We start from the raw sequence: 20,013 nt of genomic DNA on the forward strand, positions 1-20,013 counted from the left end.
CTGGAGCAGGCGGGGGAGCGCTAATTAATGGCGTAATAATGACTTAACGTGGGCAGCCGGCACTGTTATCCCGGGGTAGGTGGTCCTTGGGAGGCAGGTGCCTTCCTCCACGGGTTGGGGATGCTTTTCTTTGCCTTTATTTGCATAATTAATCCGGTTATTTTGAGCTTATCTGCCGAGAGAAGGAGCCGATGGAGGCCGGGAGGTGGTTTAGGCTGGAGTGTGTTTACCCGGCTAGAGGCGAGGGTTAGTCCCGACTCCAGGGAAGCTCAAGCCGCGGCACGCCGCTCTGCAGCCGTGACTTTGGGGGCGATCACCCTGCGCTGCTCCCCAGAAACGAGCTCTCCTACAGCTGAAACAGCCCAGGGAAGAAACCAAAACCCCTTTGAAACGGGAAATCCCAGGGTTTAACGCAACGTGTAACACTAGGGGTGCACCCGGTGAGGGTTCTGCTGATGCCTGGAGGTGGATAACTCAGGGTTTTGGCTTTTTGGGGAGGAACTTTTGTCCTGTTTCCATGAGACATTCTTGCTGAGATCCACCTCTGCGTGATAAGAGCTGCAGGCACGTCCTGGGAGACGCTGCCTCGGCCATCAGCACTGACCCAAACCCGTCGTCCGTCTCTCCCTTTGCGACATTCTCAGACTGCAGTGAATAATTTATAGGCAGAATTGAGAGTGTATCCCCTGGCAGTTCTCCTTCTGGCCTGCCTGTGCTGTTCCAGACTGTATTTCTGCAGATTTTCTCCCTTCCTGTGTTTGTTATATTCCTCGGGAGCCCTGCGCTTGGCCTCTGTCTGCCAGGACCCCACACTGAACTGAGAAATCCCTTTGTTAAATCGGAGAGAAAACTCTGGGAGTTTTGCCTGTGCTTGAAGGACAGAGGTAGAAGGTTTGGGGTTTTTTATAATATCTTTTACTTGGGAATGATGATACAAAGACCTGGTATTTGCAGGGAGACAAACGGTAGCTGAAGACCTATGGACTCTGTGTTGTTCCTGCTTTATCATCCTCGGCCAAGCACAATCCCCCTTTTGCTACCATCTTCCCTATGGCTATGTGGGAAGACAAGAGCTGGGAAAAAAACAGTTCCCCTTCTTGACATCGTGTGTTTTATCGCTGCGATATCCCGCTCTGTTATCGGGGGAGCTGCGGCTCCGATTTTGGTGTTTGCCGGCCCCATGTCCACCCTTCCATCGGGGGGCTAAACCTCCCCAGGATTTGTTTCCTAGTGCTTCTTTCATGCTGCATTCGCTTTTGCTGGAGAGATAGGAAAGCTTCTCATCTCTTTTTCAGGATAAAAACAGACGCAGAGGCAAAACTCGTTGGTTAGATGCTTTTCTCTTTGTCCATGTTCACAGCGTTGGGATGTTGCCACATCAGCGCAGTTGATCCTCTCTGTGTCTTATTGCTTTAGCCTGAAAATGAGTAGGGACCATCAGCTTGAAGTTTGTGCTTAAAACCTACTGCGTAGGCTTAAAGAGACATAGTAAGTGTACAAAAAGTAAAACCGCTCCCCGGTCGGTTCCTCTTGGCTCTGTCCTCTCCGTGCTTTGAGTGGGAGCTGCTGGGGTTTAAGGATGGGGTTTCCCCTTGGGAGCTGAGGGGAAGGTGCTTTTGATGGTGTTGTGTCAACAAAACGAACAGCCCGAGGAGGCAGGAGAGACTCTGCTGTCACCTGCCCCAGGTGTTTGTATCAGATGTGGTCCCCGTGCGGTGGGAGGCTCTTTGAGCCGGGAGAGCCAAAAACCCGCCCGTTAGCCGTCAAACGCGAGCGGAGCGGTTCGCCCTTGACGAAGCTGTGCAAAAACCTTGCCCTGAGCAAAACAGAATAAAAAAGCAAGCCATGTTTTCATAGTTTTTCATCATCTCCTCCTAGAAAACAGCGGCAAGTTTGCAAAACACTTGGTGAAGTTTGATGGCGCTGGTCCCGATCCAGGGTGAGCGGCTTCGCGTGGGGCCTCCCGGGTGACGGGAGCTTTGTGGAGCTGAGAGGAGACGGGAGCTGCAGCAAATTGGGCTTGGAAGGATCTCTGGAGAGCATCCAGTCCAAAAGGTGAAGGACTGGACTTTCCGAGGAAGGGACGTTGTTACGCGACGGACGTCCAGCCCTCCGCACCCGCAAATCCGTGTGACACCTTCATAGTGGCGATGCAAAGGGTCGGTGGGTTTCTAAAGAGTAAAACAAGTTACAGTAGTGGAAACCATCTCATATTTAGATTTAAAACCCTGATATTGTGCAGATCGTTCAGTCCTTGGTTGTGTTTTGCATCTTTTTCCTGAGTAGCAGTAACCAGCCGAGACTCGTTCGCAAAATCCTCCTCTCTGACCTCGTATCGCAATTCTCCTGCTCCCATTGCAGAGGGACTTGCCTCACAGTAACGTAGCAAGTGATCCAAGGCACATCCTTGCTTTGGGGATTAAAAAAATCCCCAAAATCCTGCCCTGACCGTGCCAGTATCCTCTGTAGAGCAGCATTTCTGTCTGTGGACCACTGCCCATCCACAAGACTCCACTGGCGAGACGTTTCTTAGCAAAACCAAACCCGTTCCCAGATATGCAAGGAATGAAGCAGGTTTTGAAAATAAACTTGCAAAATTTAGCCTGTCTCATTTCCACTGACAGCTCTTGAGAGGGGAGCTCTTCATGCACCCCTGTGCGTCTGCACTCAGTGCAGTGTTGAACGTCCCTTTTTAATTGAAGACGTGCCTAATTTTGTATTAGAACTTCAGGATCACCTTGAGCGCGCTGAAGCCAGGTCGTAGCTGCTCCTGGGAATCCAGATGAGTGAACAGCTGATATCTGGCACAGAATCACGTCTCTAATTATGACTCCGGCTACTGGCTGCGGGTGTCTGGTATTTCAGAGTAGAACAGGTTAGTGGAACGGGTGGAAATCCCTCGCAATATGTGCTGCCGTGGGATCGAACAAAGAGGAAACATTTGCTCCGGCTCTTTTCCTGACCTGGTTTGTTTTTCTCCTTTATTGCCCTTTGAGTTTAGCAGCAGTAGGGGCTGTTTCTGCATTTGCAGAGCTAAAACTTCGTCTTATCATTAAAAAAAAGATCCCTGACTTTCCCACTGTGATCAAAATGCTCTTGGAGCGCAGAGCGGCTTGACCCTGTTGGAAACTCTGCCTTAATTCTGGTGAGTCTGCTGCCTGCCTGCAGCCTGCTTAGCACACAGCTCTGTTCTTTTAGTAAATATATTGAGTTTTTCCCCAGTTTGGGCTCACAGGTTTGCAAGGAGGTGAGGAACCAGCAGTAAAGCAATAGTAGCCTTTGACAGCTGTATCCTCCAACCCAGTGTTGGGAGAGACGAGAAGCGCTGAAGAATGAAGCCTATTCCAAATGTCAAGCTGCAGCATGAAAATAAAAGGCAAAAGTGCATCTTTTGAAGAAGAACCCTGGTAAATAGAGAAATCCAGCTGATAGTACATATAGAAATGCTGCAAAGTGCGCAGAGGCTGTCCTGTTGGATGTACACAGGGCAGCAGTCTGCTGCTCCCAGGTGAAAACTGCGTCTGCAACACCTTTAATCATTCCTTTTGCAAAATGCAGCGTTGCAGGACGGCTGGGTTTGCAGCGCTTGGAACCAGCGAGCTACACCCTGCTTTCCAAAGGAGCCGATAGCCCTGAATATAGAGTTTAAACTTCATTACAGCCCTACAAGAGAGCAAACCGAGAGCTTGTTTTTCAGGCTCTGGGCTGCGGCTCGGGTGATCCTTGGTGCCTTTCGGTCCCTCGGTTCGTCTGTCCGAGGCAGACAGGATGCTAATTTGTTCCATTCTTCGCTTGGGTGGTTTTGAAAAATGTCTCTAATGAAATGTGCATTATTAAATATTTCAAGGGCAAGAGATGAAAATTCATCAGGTGAAGGTTTTGGTTTTGTCTTTCTCCCAAAAGCTCTGACGTCTCATTGGGAAAGCGCTGCTCCTGTTCCAGAGCTGGCTTCCAGGAGGTTAATTAGTCCATTGCTGTTTGGGTGCAATAGGATTGCTCTGCGGCCGTGATGAGATGCCTGATCTGAGTGGGTTTAGCTTGACAGCATTTACCAGCCCTTTGGTTTGTTCTCTGCTCTCGTGGCCTCTCTTGCTGTTTGTGTTTAACCTCTGAAAGTTTTTCATCAGCTGGATCCGTTGCCTTCTGAATCGCCCTCATCCAGCATCAGCCATCGTGCGCGGGGCAGCTCGTACCCCTTGGGATGGACACCTGGTTGAGTGAATTACACCAGGGACGCGGAGGTAGAAAACACACAAATTGGGTGTGTGACCTTTTTGCGACGTTCTGTTGCTCGGGAGGTGACTGTCCCCTGTGTTGGGCACTGGGGAGGCCAAAGCTCGAATCCTGGGGGCAGTTTTGGGCCCCTCATGCCAAGAAAACCGTTGAGGTGCTGGAGCGAGTTGAGAGAAGGGAACGGAGCTGGGGAAGGAGGTTGAGGTTGGATGTGGGGAACAATTTCTTCCCCAAAGGGCTGTGGGGCATTGGAACAGGCTGCCCAGGGCAGTGCTGGAGTCACCATCCCTGGAGGGTTGGACAGACGGACATGAGGTTCTCAGGACATGGGGCAGGGACAGGGTGGGTTATGGTTGGACTGAATGATCTTGAGGGGCTTTTCCAACCAAAATGATTCTGTAATTCTACACTTAGGGTGCAAAGCTCTGGTTGGTGCCTTCCCGGGTGTAGGTGACATTGCAGCCTACGGGGGATCTTAATGTGTAAAAATGGTGTAGAGTTGAACCTTAAGAAGTAGGTAAAGCTCTAAAAATGCTCCTAATCGTTATTTCTTCCTCGATCCCGTCCCAGGTAAATCCCCCACACCACTCTCTATAAATCCTCCACCCCAGACAGAGCTCCGGAGGTGCCATGTAGGTGTATACTAATTTGGCAAGACGTGGGTCGAGATGAAGAGGTTTCAGTCGCACGTAAGGACGTTGTGTGGCTGCACACGGGGGCAGAGCTGGGTGGTCTCACATCCCATGTCCCCAGCTCCCTTTTCCTGCTGTGTGCTTAGTAAAACACCCTGGGCTTGTCCCTAAAAGCCAAGGTTCTCAGGGACATGGGGTGGTACCAGGGGTAAGAAAACAGTTGGACTTGATGATCTTGAGGGGTTTTTCCAACCAAAACGATTCTATGATTCTATTTTAAATCTGCTCGTATGGCATTTTTCTCTCTGCGCAGAGCAGCCCTTCTTAAGACACTTATCAGTGTGAATTAAGCTGAGAAGCATGAAAAATAGCTTGTTGCTTTAACCTTGTCAGACTTAGATTCCCAGAGAGAAGCGCAGATCCCTCCAGAGATTAACAATGAATTTTTCCCACTATCGCCTTTATCAGCCTCTGGGGTGGATGCGGAGGATTCTTTGCCTCCACGGTCCCCGTTTGCGACACACAAAGGTGCCCTGGAGCAGGGCCGGGGCAGCTGCACATCGCTTTTCGGCATCAGTACGTGTTCATTTTACAAAATGACCTCCAGGCCGTCTGAAAATCACGCTCTACCAAAATTGGGGAAAACTATTTGCAGGCCTGTTGGTAAAGAAGAAGTCTGCGAGCTGCAAAAATAGGTTCCTGGGGTTGGGAGTCCTTATGTAGACAAGTAGCTGTGTCTCCTTGATGGTGCTGAGCATCCGGTAGCTCCCAGTGAGTTCGGGAAATTTAATGTCTCATGTACCTGAAATTTGGGTGAAACTTTGAGCACCTGCTGTTGAAACGCTGAGTAGGAATCTCTCTCCTTTAATACTCTTTCCTCTGCCTCACAAAGCCAGCAAATGATTTAATATTTCATGGTGTCAAAGTGCAGGCCGATAATCTTTCAAACCAGTACTTCAGGGTTGATTTTGCAAGAGCTTTTTATTATTCTGTACGGATTTCTTTTTTCTTTCAGGGGTATAACTTTATCCTCACATTTGATTTCACGGCCTTGCAGAGGATTTAATTCTTGTGGCTCCGTGCTTGTCCGAGTTCAGCCGACTCGAGCCAAGATACTCGCAAACTGTCGGAAGGCTGTGAGAGCAGCTGAGGCAGCCGCGAATCTTCCTCCTTTTATTTCCTTTTGAGGAAAGAAGGCTTAAAAAAATACAAAACGGGCGCCCCAGCCCCACACGCTGGTGTTTATATTGGTGTTGTCTCCGAGGTAATGAATGCCTTGGAAGCTGATAACCCGATGCGGCTCCTGCCCGAGGCTGGTGCCGTCATCCCGGGCGGGAGGTACCGAGGTGCGATGGAGCTTTGTCCAACCACAACCTCCCCCGGGAGACTTATTATCGAAATATTTGGGTTTCTCGCCAAGCTTTCCCTCCTCAGCGGGTACATTCACCTTTGGAGACGCTCCCTTTTGGGGTCGGTGGAATAAAACCCGCTTATCCGTGGCTAAATGAGCCTTGTCGGCCGGGAAGGAGCTTTGAGGAGCTTTTGGAAAAATCCTGCTCGGAGACTTTGGGCAGACGGTGCTGACATCTATCGGCAAAAGCTCCTTGCGAGGCATCCCAGAGGGTGCTTTTCCTCCTTTAAGCTGATGCTGCTGTTGTGCCTTTGCCTAAGGACCCTGTCCACCAAGATTACATATGTAATACCTCAGATTTAATACACAATATTCACTTTACAGTATATCTCCTGGCCGGCGAGATGTGCTTCCAAAGACTTTTTAAATGCTCGCAGCGTGATTTTGTTAATACATCTTTCACAAAAGCGTCTGCTGTAAAATCTCCTTAATTCCGGTTGGCGTGTGGAATGACAAAGCACCAGCTCATGCTTGTCCACGATCTAAAAAGGTGAATATTTATTCCGGACATGAAATATTCAGCCAGTTTGGTATTAAAGTGGAACAAGCCAGAAAAGCACAGTGCTTGGGTGGCTTGGAAAGTAAAATAAGAGGGAAGGAGGATGTGAAGAGCCGGACTGAATATCCCTTTGTGTGTCCTACTGGGATTTTCACTAAGCGGCTGAATTTTCTTTGCAGCCAATTTTGAGCTTTTTGCATTTATTCAAGTTGACTTTTCTGGCCGGTTGCTCTTTAAAGGATGGTTGAGCGTTGTTTAGCCCCATGGTAGCTGTAACCTCACCTAATGACACAGCGGCCGTTTCCTGAAAACACCCATAATTTGGGGCTTCTCCGATGTCCGAAAAGCCTCGTGCTGCGGCCAACGAAAGGGGAATGTGGCTGGAGCGAAAAGCGCAGAGCTCAGCATAGCAAGCACGCTCCTCCGCTAACCCACACGTTCCTCCTTCCCTTCCCTACAATTAACCGGTTACTGCTTCGTCGTGTAGCCCAATTTCCATCCCTCCGTTTGCCTCCTGGAGGGGAAGCCAAGAGTCGCAGGAGCCAATCAGCCGAGCGTTGAGCTCTTTAATTAGTGCCGGAGCTGTTTTGTGTAGGATGACAGACTGTTACTCAAATCACTTGAAAGTCTGCAGGGTACGGTATCGCTCCAGAGGAGGAAAAGAAACAAGTGTTAAAGCAGAGAGAGGTGGATCGCTGGCTGGCGCTCGGATTCCACCCACCTCAAGAGAAAAGCAGCTTTTGCAACAGCGGCACCTTTTACCGCCAAGGCCAAATTTGCATTTCCCAAAAGCGGGTGAGGTGGTTGTGAAGGGGGAACCTGGGGTGACCTCACTGTAAAGAAGGACTCGGCGCCTTGGAGCGATGCTGCCGGTGAGAAACACTCGGGGTGGACCCAAATTAAAGCTCGAGGTGCAGGAATTGCGGTGATTGAGGAAGGGGCAAAGCCCCGGGCATTCTGCCACCTTTAATCTCATCCCTTGTTTGCTCAACGTGCTGGGTAAGGACATTTTTGCTGAGCATTAGCGCCGAGTGACTCAGTAATCCTGTTGCACGGGGTTCAGAGAGCACTGCCTCTCCTTTTCAACAGCTTTATCGGCCTCGGAGTCACACAGTGTGTAAGAATTTTCCGGGTGAACAAATAAACATGACTATGACATTGCAAAAGCTCGGGGGTGACTTATCCTCCCTGGTGGGGATTTCTGCCTCCCCTTTGTCAAGACTGCAAGAAACCAGCCCTTTGGTTCCATGCTGGAGGTTTGACTGGGCTTGCACCATGAGCCTGTGGCATTGTAGGGTGGAAATTCAACTTTTTCTCTGTGTGTATATCAGTTTAAGCCACTGCGGTTTGGTTGCATACCCTCCATATCTTGCAAAAAATGGTGCGCAGGTATTTTTCCCCCCACTACCTGAGAGGTGTTTTGCAGTCGGCAGCCACACGTGCCTGCAAAAGTTTTGTTGGGAAGACAAATCAAATATTGCTCCATTTTTCCTTAAGCTCTTGCAAAGCTGAATTCCTCTTCTCTTCCAAGCAAGGAAGTGGCTTTGGTAAGGGAAGAAGATACTTTCCTGGCTCTTAAAAGCTTTAAGGTTTAGGCAGACCTAGTCAAAGCCAAGCTTAAAAATACTTGCAGTGCCAGTGCCCTGATTTGAACATCTTGGGGATAAAACCAGGTGAAGGTGAGGTTTCCGGGTTAGGACCCGTGATTTGGCATCTTTAAGTCTCTGCCGGCCTAAAACCTGGACTAACAAATCCAGACTGAGCATCAGAGCGGCTGCTGCGGGTCCGTGGGATGCAGAACAGCTGGTTTTACCCGCATTCCGCGTCCCACAGAGATGTATGCGGTTTAAAACAGCAACGGGACGGCCGATTCCAGGTCTGAGATGGGGCTTTGTTAATCGGAGGCAGAGCACAGTAAGTCCAAGCCTTCCTTTTAGCCCCATTTCTGCAGCGACATCCACCAGCTGGCTCCATTTTTTTCCCTTCTTAAAGTAATAATTTGCTGTTTACCCCTTTTTGACTCTCCTGAAGCAACACAAGCTCCCCGGGGTGAAATCCCGCAAAACCGTTTAGTTTTCTGCAGCCGGTTTATATTGAAACTCTGTGACTTTGCAGAGGTCCAAACCATTTAGGAAAACCCAGCAAATGTTGCTTTTGTACCTGATGATGCAGGTTCAGCATGTCCCTCTGGCTTTTTCTCTGGAATTACAATACACTCCACTGATAACGCACCCACCAAATTAAGCGCATCCTTGCGCCAGGCCATAATTTGTTGAACAAATTTAATTAGTTTGCAGGGTTTGGCAGGCAGCTGCTGTTTTTCCAGCGTGGTTTGAGCCCCAGTCACCTTGTCCCTTTTTCTCCTGGTCCAGGTAGTGGCTGTTCACCCCAAGCCCTTCGCCGGGATGGTTTTCTGTCCCTTTGCTATGTGGATTGCGGGTGGTTTTTGAACCTCCCTTTGCACATGGAAATGCACTGGATGAGCTCGCCTTCATTGCTTCACTTCAACGTTGGAAAAGCGGCTGTTTATCGTGGAATTTCGCATGAACCAGCTGACGGTGACAGGGATCGGCTCGCCAGAATTGTACCATCGTCTCTTGCTGGAGCTAATGTGGCTTTAAAAAAACCCATCAGATCTGGCAATAACATCCCTGGGCCACTATTGTCTCATTTATCTCCAGAAAGCTTAGTCCACCATAACAAAACTCCCCCAAATGTATCCCCTTGACACAACCCCACAACCCTTTCCATATCTCAACCTTCCCTCCAAGCCGGTAACAAACTCCGGCTCCGCTCCAGCGCATCTTTCACAATATTTCCCCAAACAACATCCATTTGAACTGCTCTTTTCATCTGGGTAACCCCATCAAATCAGGCACTGGCTGATTTTTATTTTTCCTCCTTTTCCTCTTTTTATTTCAAGCTCCACTTGGTATTTTATCCTCAGAGTCGCTCGGGGCTGTGCCTGCTGTAGGTAAAAGGCTGATCTGGAAATTCGTGTTACACGTGCCCTTGCAGCCGGGTTTTTGTGGCCCCCGAGCTCTGCGTGTGCTGCTCCGATTGCATTAGAGAGCTGAATAAATGGGCTTTAAAAAATGCTTATAAGGACAGATCTTAAATAGATAGCGGCCAGAGCTCATGTCAGAAGTGATTAGAGGTTGGCATTTCTCTTCCAAACATCCGTGGAAGCCAGAGATCTTTGTTTGTTTGTTTTGAAAAGTGCGTATCTGCTTTGCAAGCCAGGAAAATCCATCAACTGGAAAAAAAAATAGCTCAGACCGGCTTTTAGCTCCTCATCCTGACCGAATAAACAGCGTCAGCTGGAAATAGAATGTTGCCTTCTATGTTTAGGGGTAGTTAATTGTGCTGCATCGTCTGCGTGCTTGGATTTTTATCCCCAAGGAAAGATAATCTGATATCGGGCTGGATGGTGTTATCGGGGTGTGGAGCTTGGAAACCCAGCCAGGATGAGTCCTGTGTGCTCCGACCCAGGGAGCAGCTGAAACCGGTGCAATTAGCTAACGATGCTCTTCTGCAGGCACTTCAGTCCCTGGTGAGGAACAGAAGCCGTTTCATTTAATCCCGGCGAGGAAGGAGCCCTCCCACGTCAAGTATGTTCCTGCAAACCTTTGAAACGCCGCTCAGCGCCTCCTCCGGAGAGCTCGGACTTTGAGCAGGTCGTTACAGGGCCCCATATAATTAAGCCATGTCCCTTTGATGTCCCTGCTGCCGTACCTTGGTCCCTGCATTCCTCATACTTGAGACCTGAAGTCACCAAGTTGCCGTCGCCGCTCCTGCCCTCCCTGGGGACGGTGGCAGCAGAGAAATTGTGTGAATTCTCCAGGTTTCAGCAGCTCTTTGCTCACGGATTTCTGCTCGAACGCGAAATCACTGAAGCCCTCTCTGGTACAAGAGCATCTGTAGATAATATGAGGACGTTAGGAGGAAATTGTTGGCCCTGAGGGTGGTGAGAGCCTGGCCCAGGTTGGCCAGAGAGGTGGTGGATGAACCATCCCTGGAGGCATCCCAGGCCAGGCTGGACGGGGCTCTGAGCAACCTGAGCTGGTGAAGATGTCCCTGCTCATGGGCTGGGTGAGCTGGGAAGGTCCCTTCCCACCCAAACTATTCTGTGGTAACCCAACAGTCTGCTGGGAAGAGGCTTTGAGAGGTCAGCTCTTCCTTTGACCTGTAAAATTGAGATCTTTCTTACATTGCAGAATGCAACTCCGCTCATTTACACCCGTACAACATCCAGTAGCAGGCAAAGCTTCCTGAAAAACCAGGACTAGCCTCTGCCTTGGGCTGTTTGCAGCTCGTTGACTCATTTTGGAACGTCTCGCTGGCCAAGGCTGGGGTGTTGACCTTCAGGTTACAGCACTAGGAGGGTGGGTGGCTTTTCTCTGCACCATCCCAGACCTTTCTAAGCAAAGAGCCAATCTGTTTCTCCATTCTAGAATGACTCTAGCTAGCCCTTTTTATTTAAAAACAACCCAGTTTAAGCCCAGCACCTTTCACCCTGTGGCGTCCTCGATGGAGAAGCCCAACCAGCCGATTCTCCACAGACCACGTAGAAATATTTCTAGTTTGCGATGCCAAGCTTGGGAGAGCAACTTGATGCTCTGCCGGGGAAATATTTAGGCTGGCAACCTGCTGGTGTGGATTAGTGAATTACACACAGCCACGGAACGAACCAGGAAAACTGGAATTTAGGAACAAAGAGGAACCAAATGTGCCCATCTTCTGGCACTCTCGTCTCAGGTATCGCTCTGACCACACTACGTATCTCCTCCACAACTTTATTCCCTTTTTCCCCTATAGCCGTGAACCTGAGAGCTGCATAAAGAATGTGTTTTGTCCCTGGAAAAGGGCTCAGGGACCCTGTGCCCGTCTCCTCTGTGTCTGGCCAGGGGTGGCTTTTTGGCCGAGCTCTTCCCACCCACCAGCTGGAACCCATCGCAATCGAATTGCTTTTCTCAGCTGCAATATCTTAAAATAGCCGCTCTGGTTTCTTTTAAAAATAGTCTCCATTCTGCTTGTCATTACCTGCTAAAAATGTTTCCCAAAGTTCTATTAGGGCGCCAGGGGAGGTGGGTTTGTTTGGTGTCTCAGCCTTTTTGGAGAAGGTGACTGTGATTCTTTGGCCACGTGCGTGACCTTGTCCTTGAGCTGCCCCCGCTTCCCACAGCCAGCTGGGCACATCTGTGTCTTTTGGGTGATGTATTGATGATTATTTTGGAAGTGTGACCGCAGAGATGGAGGAGTCCCTGTGCTGGGCACAGTGAGGCCAAACTGTGAATCCTGGGGGCAGTTTTGGGCCCCTCATCTCAGAGCTCAAAATGGCGGCACCAGAATCACCTCAGGGCTCAAAATGGCGGCACCGATATCACCTCAGGGCTCAAAATGGCGGCACTGAGATCACCTCAGGGCTCAAAATGGCGGCCAGAGGGGTGGCGGGGTCACCTCACACCAAGAAAGGCCTTGAGGTGCTGGAGCGAGTGGAGAGAAGGGAACGGAGCTGGTGAGGGGCTGGAGCACAAGTGTGATGGAGCGGCTGAGGGACCTGGGGGTTCAGCTGGAGAACAGGAGCTGAGGGGAGACCCTCTGATCTCTGACCTGCCTGAAAGGAGCTTGGAGCCAGGGGGGTTGGGCTCTGCTCCCCAGGAACAAGCGCCAGGAGCAGAGGAAACGGCCTCAAGTTGCGCCAGGGGAGGTTGAGGTTGGATGTGGGAACAATTTCTTCCCCAAAGGGCTGTGGGGCATTGGAACAGGCTGCCCAGGGCAGTGCTGGAGTCACCATCCCTGGAGGGCTGGACAGACGGACATGAGGTTCTCAGGACATGGGGCAGTGCTGGGGTGGGTTATGGTTGGACTCTTGATCTTGAGGGGCTTTTCCAACCAAAATGGTCTGATTCTACAAATGTGCCTGATGCTGGTGACAGCCACAGGAAGGAGGATGCTCAGAGGCATCAGCCCTGGCTGGGGAGACTTTTTTGGCTTCTCGTTGGAAGCAGTTCAGTGTCTGACCCGACACTCGCAGCCGGTGGGATCATGACAGAGCAGCAGCAGGTCGAGAACAGAGCTCAGCGCTTTGCTGCGCTGCATAAGCCTTTGGCACACGCGGCATTTTCGTGGCACGACCTATCGCACCAGCACCGAGCCCGCGAGGTCACATCGTCTCACTCGTGCAGGTCCCTGCCCCCCGCGGAGTGTTTTGAACTCAAACAAGCCGAGCAAAAAGTCTCTTAATATTTTTTAGAGCAGCGCTTTGTTCTGCAGGCCGGAGGAGGGACTGTTAACTCACACAGCGAAGCGTTTCGGGTTTAATCACGTTGCTTTGCAAAAGAAATAGAGGGGGGGATTTGGTGCGCGCTGCTGCTGGTGAGCGCCCCGGCGATCGGCCACGAGCGACGCCGGATGCGTTGGAACTGGAATTCGCTCTCCCTCCTTCCTTGGGGAGAAGTTACTGGGTACGTGGAGGTAATTATTGCTTTTATTCAGCGCTAAAGCAATAATTTCGAGGGATATGTTAGAAAGCTAGCAATTTCCTGCCAGTGAGTGACAGATGTTTTGCCATCCACGAGACGTACTTTCAGGCTCCTACTAATTACCATGACACAAATTGGCAGGAGTTTTTCTTCCCAGGCTCCCAGCTCTAATTTTGCGTTCTTTTCTGCTATTTTTTTTTTAAAGGTGGACTCTCCGTGTTGTCGCACTTTGGTAAAACCCGTGTTTGCTTTCCTAACCTTCCCCTTCTCTCTCCCTGCCCAGGTTCGTACCCCTCGCCCAAGGCGGGGGCCACGCTGGTGGTCTACAAGGACTTGCTGGTGCTTTTCGGCGGGTGGACGCGGCCGAGCCCTTACCCCCTGCACCAGCCGGAGAGGTTCTTCGATGAAATCCACACCTACTCGCCCTCTAAAAACTGGTAAGGGCACATCTGGATTTGAAGTTCAGGCTTTGATCCTAGAAATACGCAGCTGTGACACAGCTGGAGGAATTGCCGGAGGGTGTTTCTCCAAGCGTGCCGGCGACGAGCTCGTAGGGAAGCTCGTGTTCCTCAGTGTGGCTGATCCTGGGGTGTCTGCCATGCTCTTAATGAAACAAAAACCTTAAAAGGGAAGGAAAAAAAGGCACAAAAACACACCAAGGACATGGACACACTGCTGTATGGCACTTGCTGGTTGGTGGTTGCTTCCATATGGCTCTCACCTTGTACCTAACATATTCACAGACTCCCTGAGTGTTCCCATCACCGGGTGGGAAGTCGGGATGTGAACGCGTTAAACATTTAATCGATTTGGCTGCAAGACAGTGAGGAAAAGAAGAGATAAAACCTTTACTCCTGGAGTTCTGGCTTATAGCAATGGTCCAAACTCAAAGCTCCTGTGACCCCCCACTGCAGATGCAATAAAGCACCATTTTTGTAAACTCTCTGCCTTTCCAGCCCCTGGGCTCATAATAAAACACCCAGCAGAAGCCGTGGAGGTGACAGGAATTTTCCTTTTCCCTTTAAACATCGTTGGGCTGGTTTTTGACCAGACTTTCTCACTCCTGCTTGTGTGAGAAAGGAGCAAATACTTTATCAAAGCGGCGATGGTTCCTGCTCCTCTTTCATTGAGAACTTTTCATCATCAAAAGTGTCCATTATCCAATGCACTTTTGGGCAGTGTCGTCCAAACGCTGTAATTAAACCACATTGGAAATAATTCAGGGCGAACTTAATTGGAAGGGGCAGTATTTCCAACTTGGCCTTGTGACTTTGTCATGCTTTAAAAATGTTCAGCACATTAGTATTTCTAATTAGTTTCGCTGTTATTTGGCTCTTTGGAGGTTTTCCCTGAGGTTTTCCTCTGTAACGTGTTCTTGAGGACTTTGCTGTCCCCTGGGATTTTTCATTTTGCTGTTCATCTGGTGCATTTATTTCTTCCAAAATGTGGGTTTTCTTCCTCCCGCTTCCCCCAGGTGGAATTGCATCGTCACCACGCACGGCCCCCCTCCCATGGCCGGACACTCCTCCTGCGTCATCGAAGACAAAATGATTGTTTTTGGGGGTTCGCTGGGATCACGGCAAATGTAAGTTTGGGGTGAAGCTGTTTGTCGAATCCTCCTGCAAGCGAGGAGCGTACTGTGGTGGTCTGGAGTAGTTCATAGCGTTTCAGAAGGAAATCTCACAGGGTTTTGGGGTCTGCAGGCTGCCTGAGCTCGTTTTCATTTCACTGCAAATCTCCTTGAGGCTCCAGCCTGCAAAAAACATAATTCTGCTGTAAAACTCTGCCCCGAATCCACATTTCAAACACCCTGAGGCTTGTGCCAGCGCTATCGTCACCGCTTGTTGTCTCATCCTTGCAGGAGCAACGATGTCTGGGTGCTGGATCTCGAGCAGTGGGCTTGGTCCAAGCCCAACATCTCCGGGCCCAGCCCTCACCCGCGAGGCGGCCAGTCTCAGGTGAGCTTTTCTTCACCACACGCCACAAAGATAAGCCAGATGCGGTTTCATTTCCAGCTTCCAGGCAGCTCTCTGTGAGTCGCCTCCAAGCCACCTCCCGATCTCCAAGTTATCTTGGAACATTTGCCCAAGGGGCCTATGTTTTCGCTCGCCATCTGCACTGCGAGGGCGCTTTTTATCTCCCTGCCGCTCAGGCAGGTACCGTGCAGCGTCTTGCGCCTGATTCAGAACTCTTAATGAGCGTTTCTAGAAAACAAATTGCTGTTTTCACCCTGCAATCATCCCCCGTGGTGTGTAAGATCAATGAAGCGTTATCACAAGTTGGTTTGGCTCAAGGCCCTTTTGATTGCTCAGCTCCCCTGATTCTCAGTTGGAGCGACGCTGGATTGTTCCTGCTCGAAGCCACGGGTCTGGCAGCGCCTGTTTTATTGTCTGCCCGGGGCAGGATGCTCGTGGGAGTCACCAAGCTGGATGCAGGTGTCTTGGTCGCAGCTGCCATCCCCACCTTCCCTTTGTGGTCCCCAGGAGGGTGGTGGATGGTTCCCAGCGTGTGGTTCATCTCAGGACACCCAAAAAAGATCAGATGGGTCATGCATGAAAGCGACTTTCTCTCCGTCCACTGGAAAAGGAGACTGAGGGCTTTGCTCATCCACCACCAGCATCTAATAGTGGTTTATTGACATTTTAGCAGGGCCTGTTGTGATAGGACAAGGGTTGATGGTTTTAAACTAGAGGGGAGATCCAAGCTGGACATGAGGAAGAAATTGTTGGCCCTGAGGGTGGTGAGAGCCTGGCCCAGGTTGGCCAGAGAGGTGGTGGATGAACCATCCCTGGAGACATCCCAGGCCAGGCTGGACGGGGCTCTGAGCACCCTGAGCTGGTGAAGATGTCCCTGCTCATGGGCTGGGTGAGCTGGGAAGGTCCCTTCAACACAAACCCTTCTGTGATTCTATAATTGCTGTGAGCACGTGGCCTCCCAGCTGATCCTTGTACCTTCTCCCCTTGAGCGCAGAGGCTGTTGAGTTCCTGGCTCAGCTCCAGGAAGGGTTTTCACTCTCCTCTGTGAGAGGAGCTGCTTTGGGAGCTGTTTGAGACAGCGCCATGGGGTCAGCCCCACATCCCGCTTTACCTTGGGCCCAGCAAAACCTGCTCTCCATCCCAGCTCTGCTCCTTATCCCGGGGCGGACAAAATTCAGCAGGGTCTGTGTGGTTGAGAAGCCCTTGCTGAAAGCGCTGGGTGCTGCTGCGTGTCCTTCCCAATCTGAAACACTGTTCTTTGTCCCCTTCAGATCATCATAGACAACGAAACCATCTTAATCCTGGGTGGCTGCGGTGGTCCCAATGCAGTGAGTATCCTGAGGGGAGCGTGGGCATGAGCCCACGGGTGGTGGTGGTGCAGCCGTGGGTGCTGGATCAGGGAGCGGGGGGACTCTGCGTGTTACCTGGATGGCATTTTATCCTGCAAATCTGGGCACCCACGCAGCAGGTTTTCCAGAGAAGCTGTCTAGCTATTGCTAGAGCTGCTTTAATTAAGAAAAAAGCACCCCGGGCACTATCTGAGCAGCTCGCTGAGCTTAATTGAGCCTCAGAAGAATTAGCCCTGATTTTCTTCTGGGGTAGAAGATGGAGATGAAGGGATTTGTCCGTGGACGTTGTAAGGTGTAGTCACCCCTGGGCGGTCAGATCTTGATGTAGGTCACTGCTCCTCTGTCTGCAGCAGCAAAGCACCGCTCCTGCTTCCGATGGGTTGATCTCAGCAGCACGCTGGGCTCCTAAATCTCAAACCGGGCTCCTAAATCTCAAACTGGGCTCCTAAATCTGTCACGTTTTTCTTCACAGCTGTTCAAAGACGCCTGGCTACTGCACATGCACACAAACCCCTGGACGTGGCAGCCGCTCAAGGTGGAAAATGAAGATCACGGAGCCCCGGAGCTCTGGTGCCATCCTGCCTGCAGGGTAAAGACAAGGGGGGGGGTCTCTGCTCTCTCATATACACCCTTGATCATTATTGCCTGCCCAGAATGCTCCATATCCCTGCTTTTTCCCCCAATGCAGCACAAAGGCTGTACTGGGCACTGGTGAGGCCACAGCTTGAATCTTGGGGTCAGTTTTGGGCCCCTTGCACCAAGAGAGACTTTGAGATGCTGGAGCGAGTTGAGAGAGGGAACGGAGCTGGTGAGGGGCTGGAGCACAAGTGTGATGGAGCGGCTGAGGGACCTGGGGGTTCAGCTGGAGAACAGGAGCTGAGGGGAGACCTTCTGATCCCTGAACTGCCTGAAAGGAGCTTGGAGCCAGGGGGGTCGGGCTCTGCTCCCCAGGAACAAGCGCCAGGAGCAGAGGAAACGGCCTCAAGTTGCGCCAGGGGAGGGTGAGGTTGGATGTGGGAACAATTTCTTCCCAAAGGGCTGTGGGGCATTGGAACAGGCTGCCCAGGGCAGTGCTGGAGTCACCATCCCTGGAGGGCTGGACAGATGGACATGAGGTTCTCAGGACAAGGGGCAGTGCCAGGGCTGTGTTATGGTTGGACTTGAACTTGAGGGTCTCTCCAACCAAAATGGTGATTCTCTGATTCCAAGGGTCATCTTGCCATGTGTAACCTGTTCTCTCCCCTCTGCTCTCCAGGTGGGACAGTGTGTTGTGGTTTTCAGCCAAGCTCCCAGCGGCAGAGCCCCGCTCAGCCCCAGCCTCAACTCTCGCCCCTCTCCCATCAGTGCCACACCGCCCGCCCTGGTCCCCGAAACGCGGGAATACCGCTCCCAGTCTCCCGTCAGGAACACGGACGAAGCTCCCTGTGTCAACGGCCGCTGGGGCACCTTGCGGCCCCGAGCGCAGAGACAAACCCCCTCGGGATCCCGGGAGGGCAGCCTGTCCCCAGCCAGAGGGGACACTTCTCCTGTGCTCAACGGTGGGAGTTTGTCACCTGGAGCTGTGGCAGCCGGCGGTGCCTCTTTGGACAGCCCGGTGCAGCTCGTATCGCCCAGCACACCCTCCGCGGCCGAAGGATATGACCTAAAAGCAGGGCTGGCCCTGGCGCCACGCCGGGGATCGCTACCGGAGCAGAAAGACCTGCGTTTGGGATCCGTCGAGCTCGGCTGGGAGCAGAAACCGGCTTCCATCCTCTGCCAGACGGACGGCGCAGACAGCAGGACGGTCGGCATCAGGAACCCCCCCGAGCAAACCAACGGCGTCCACACGCCGCCCCACGTCGCCAGCTCCCTCCCGGGCGCCGTTTCCCCCGGCGCGCTCCGGAGGAGCCTGGAAGCCGTCAAAGCTCTCTCTTCCAAAAACCCCTCGGCTTCCGCTGCGCTCAGCCCCCCTCTGGCTTCTTCCCCGGGTTCCCCGGGCGCCGAGACGGGTTCGACGGCGCGTTTGGGCTCTACCCAAAGCGACGGCCATTCCTTACCTCCCATCGCCCGCCGCTTGGGCCACCACCCTCCCCAATCCCTCAACGTGGGGAAGCCTTTGTACCAGAGCATGAACTGCAAACCCATGCAGATGTACGTGCTGGACATTAAAGACACCAAGGAAAAAGGACGAGTCAAATGGAAAGTGTTTAACAGCACTTCGGTGGTGGGGCCGCCCGAAACCAGTTTACACACGGTGGTGCAAGGCAGAGGGGAGTTAATCATATTCGGTGGCCTCATGGACAAGAAACAAAACGTCAAATATTATCCCAAAACAAATGCCTTGTACTTTGTGGGAGCAAAAAGATAATTCCGGCCCCTTCGCCGCCGTCACCTTCTCCCCTCCCTCCCCGCGGCTCTTCCCTCTCCTTCCCCAGCCCTCGCTCCGTCCCGCAGGCGTTCAAACTGTGAATTTAGGCAGCAAGAAACCAATAAAATCCAAGCAAAACCTCCAGCGCTGCCCCACCGGGTCCCAATTAGAGCCCGGTTGTGTTTACAGGAGCCGCGACGCTTCGAGCCGAGGATTTGGGGTGAGCAGGTAGGGAAATCTGCCATCCAGGATCCTCTTGAGGTTGGTCTTTGTTTCCCAGGGGTTTGAGAGGCTTCGTATCTCTCCGAAACTCCTGGTGGGATGCGAGTAGAAGGGAATTTCTCCAAAATTTCTCCAATTTCCGTGCTGGACTCTGTGAGGAAAACAACAGCAATACCCCCCAGGAACCTTCCAGCGCTGCAAACCTTTGCTCAACACAAACACGATGCCTTTTGGAGCTGGTTTTCTTTTTGCCTCTCACCCCTTTGGATGCCGCTCTGGTCCCTGTTCTCCGCACCATTAGAAGGAAGAACAGACTCATTTTTTTTTTTGTATGAAAATGCCAACAATATTAAGAATTAGCCGAGCGTTGGCATCCTCCCCTCCCTGCCCTGTGCTGGGTCAGACCTGATCCGCAACAAACTCACTTATTTCCTCAAAAAAACCCATTATTCCCCCAAAGCTGCGAAATTTGGCTGCCAGTTCCCTCCAAGAATTGAAGGTTTTGTTGTCACTCAGCAGCCCAAACCCGTTCGAGGCTGAACCAGCACCTCAGAACCTGGGAATGGGGTTTGTTTTCTGGCCAAAAGGGTGAATATTGGTAAATGTGAGAGCGTGCGCGGGCTCGCTGACCGCGTCCCGTCTTTGCACCTGTGTCCTTCTGCCAAGATTCAAACAGATCAAAATCCGAAGGGATCGAACCTTCCAGAACAATCTCCCTCCTTCCCTTTCCTGGGGATGGGGGGGGGGGGTGCAAAACGGGCCAATTCTGCCAAGTTTTGGTCAACAACCTCCAGCATCCAAAAAATAAGGAGCTCTCCCCAAACCGGCAGCGCCATGACGTGGCCCCTTTTCCTCTATT

At 51.6% G+C, this 20,013-nt stretch overlaps 1 protein-coding gene across 2 annotated transcripts in view; it reads left to right on the top strand.

Moving 5' to 3' along the window:
• The window catches only part of FBXO42 (F-box protein 42), a 44,545-nt gene extending 25,417 nt beyond the window's left edge, over positions 1-19,128 (top strand). Inside the window, exons 5-10 of one of the 2 annotated variants that reach the window (XM_080359012.1) lie at positions 13,544-13,697; positions 14,735-14,845; positions 15,122-15,218; positions 16,508-16,564; positions 17,058-17,174; positions 17,841-19,124. In XM_080359012.1, the coding sequence (XP_080215138.1) occupies positions 13,544-13,697; positions 14,735-14,845; positions 15,122-15,218; positions 16,508-16,564; positions 17,058-17,174; positions 17,841-18,932 (1,628 nt within the window). In that variant the 3' untranslated portion in view covers positions 18,933-19,124. Of the gene's footprint in view, positions 1-13,543; positions 13,698-14,734; positions 14,846-15,121; positions 15,219-16,507; positions 16,565-17,057; positions 17,175-17,840 lie in introns of both variants that reach the window. The other variant, XM_080359011.1, reaches the window with a different exon arrangement.
• Positions 19,129-20,013: the final 885 nt, after the last annotated feature.

The sequence above is a fragment of the Nesoenas mayeri genome (genome assembly GCF_963082525.1).
Source record: "Nesoenas mayeri genome assembly, chromosome: 24".
Lineage (NCBI taxonomy): Eukaryota > Metazoa > Chordata > Aves > Columbiformes > Columbidae > Nesoenas > Nesoenas mayeri.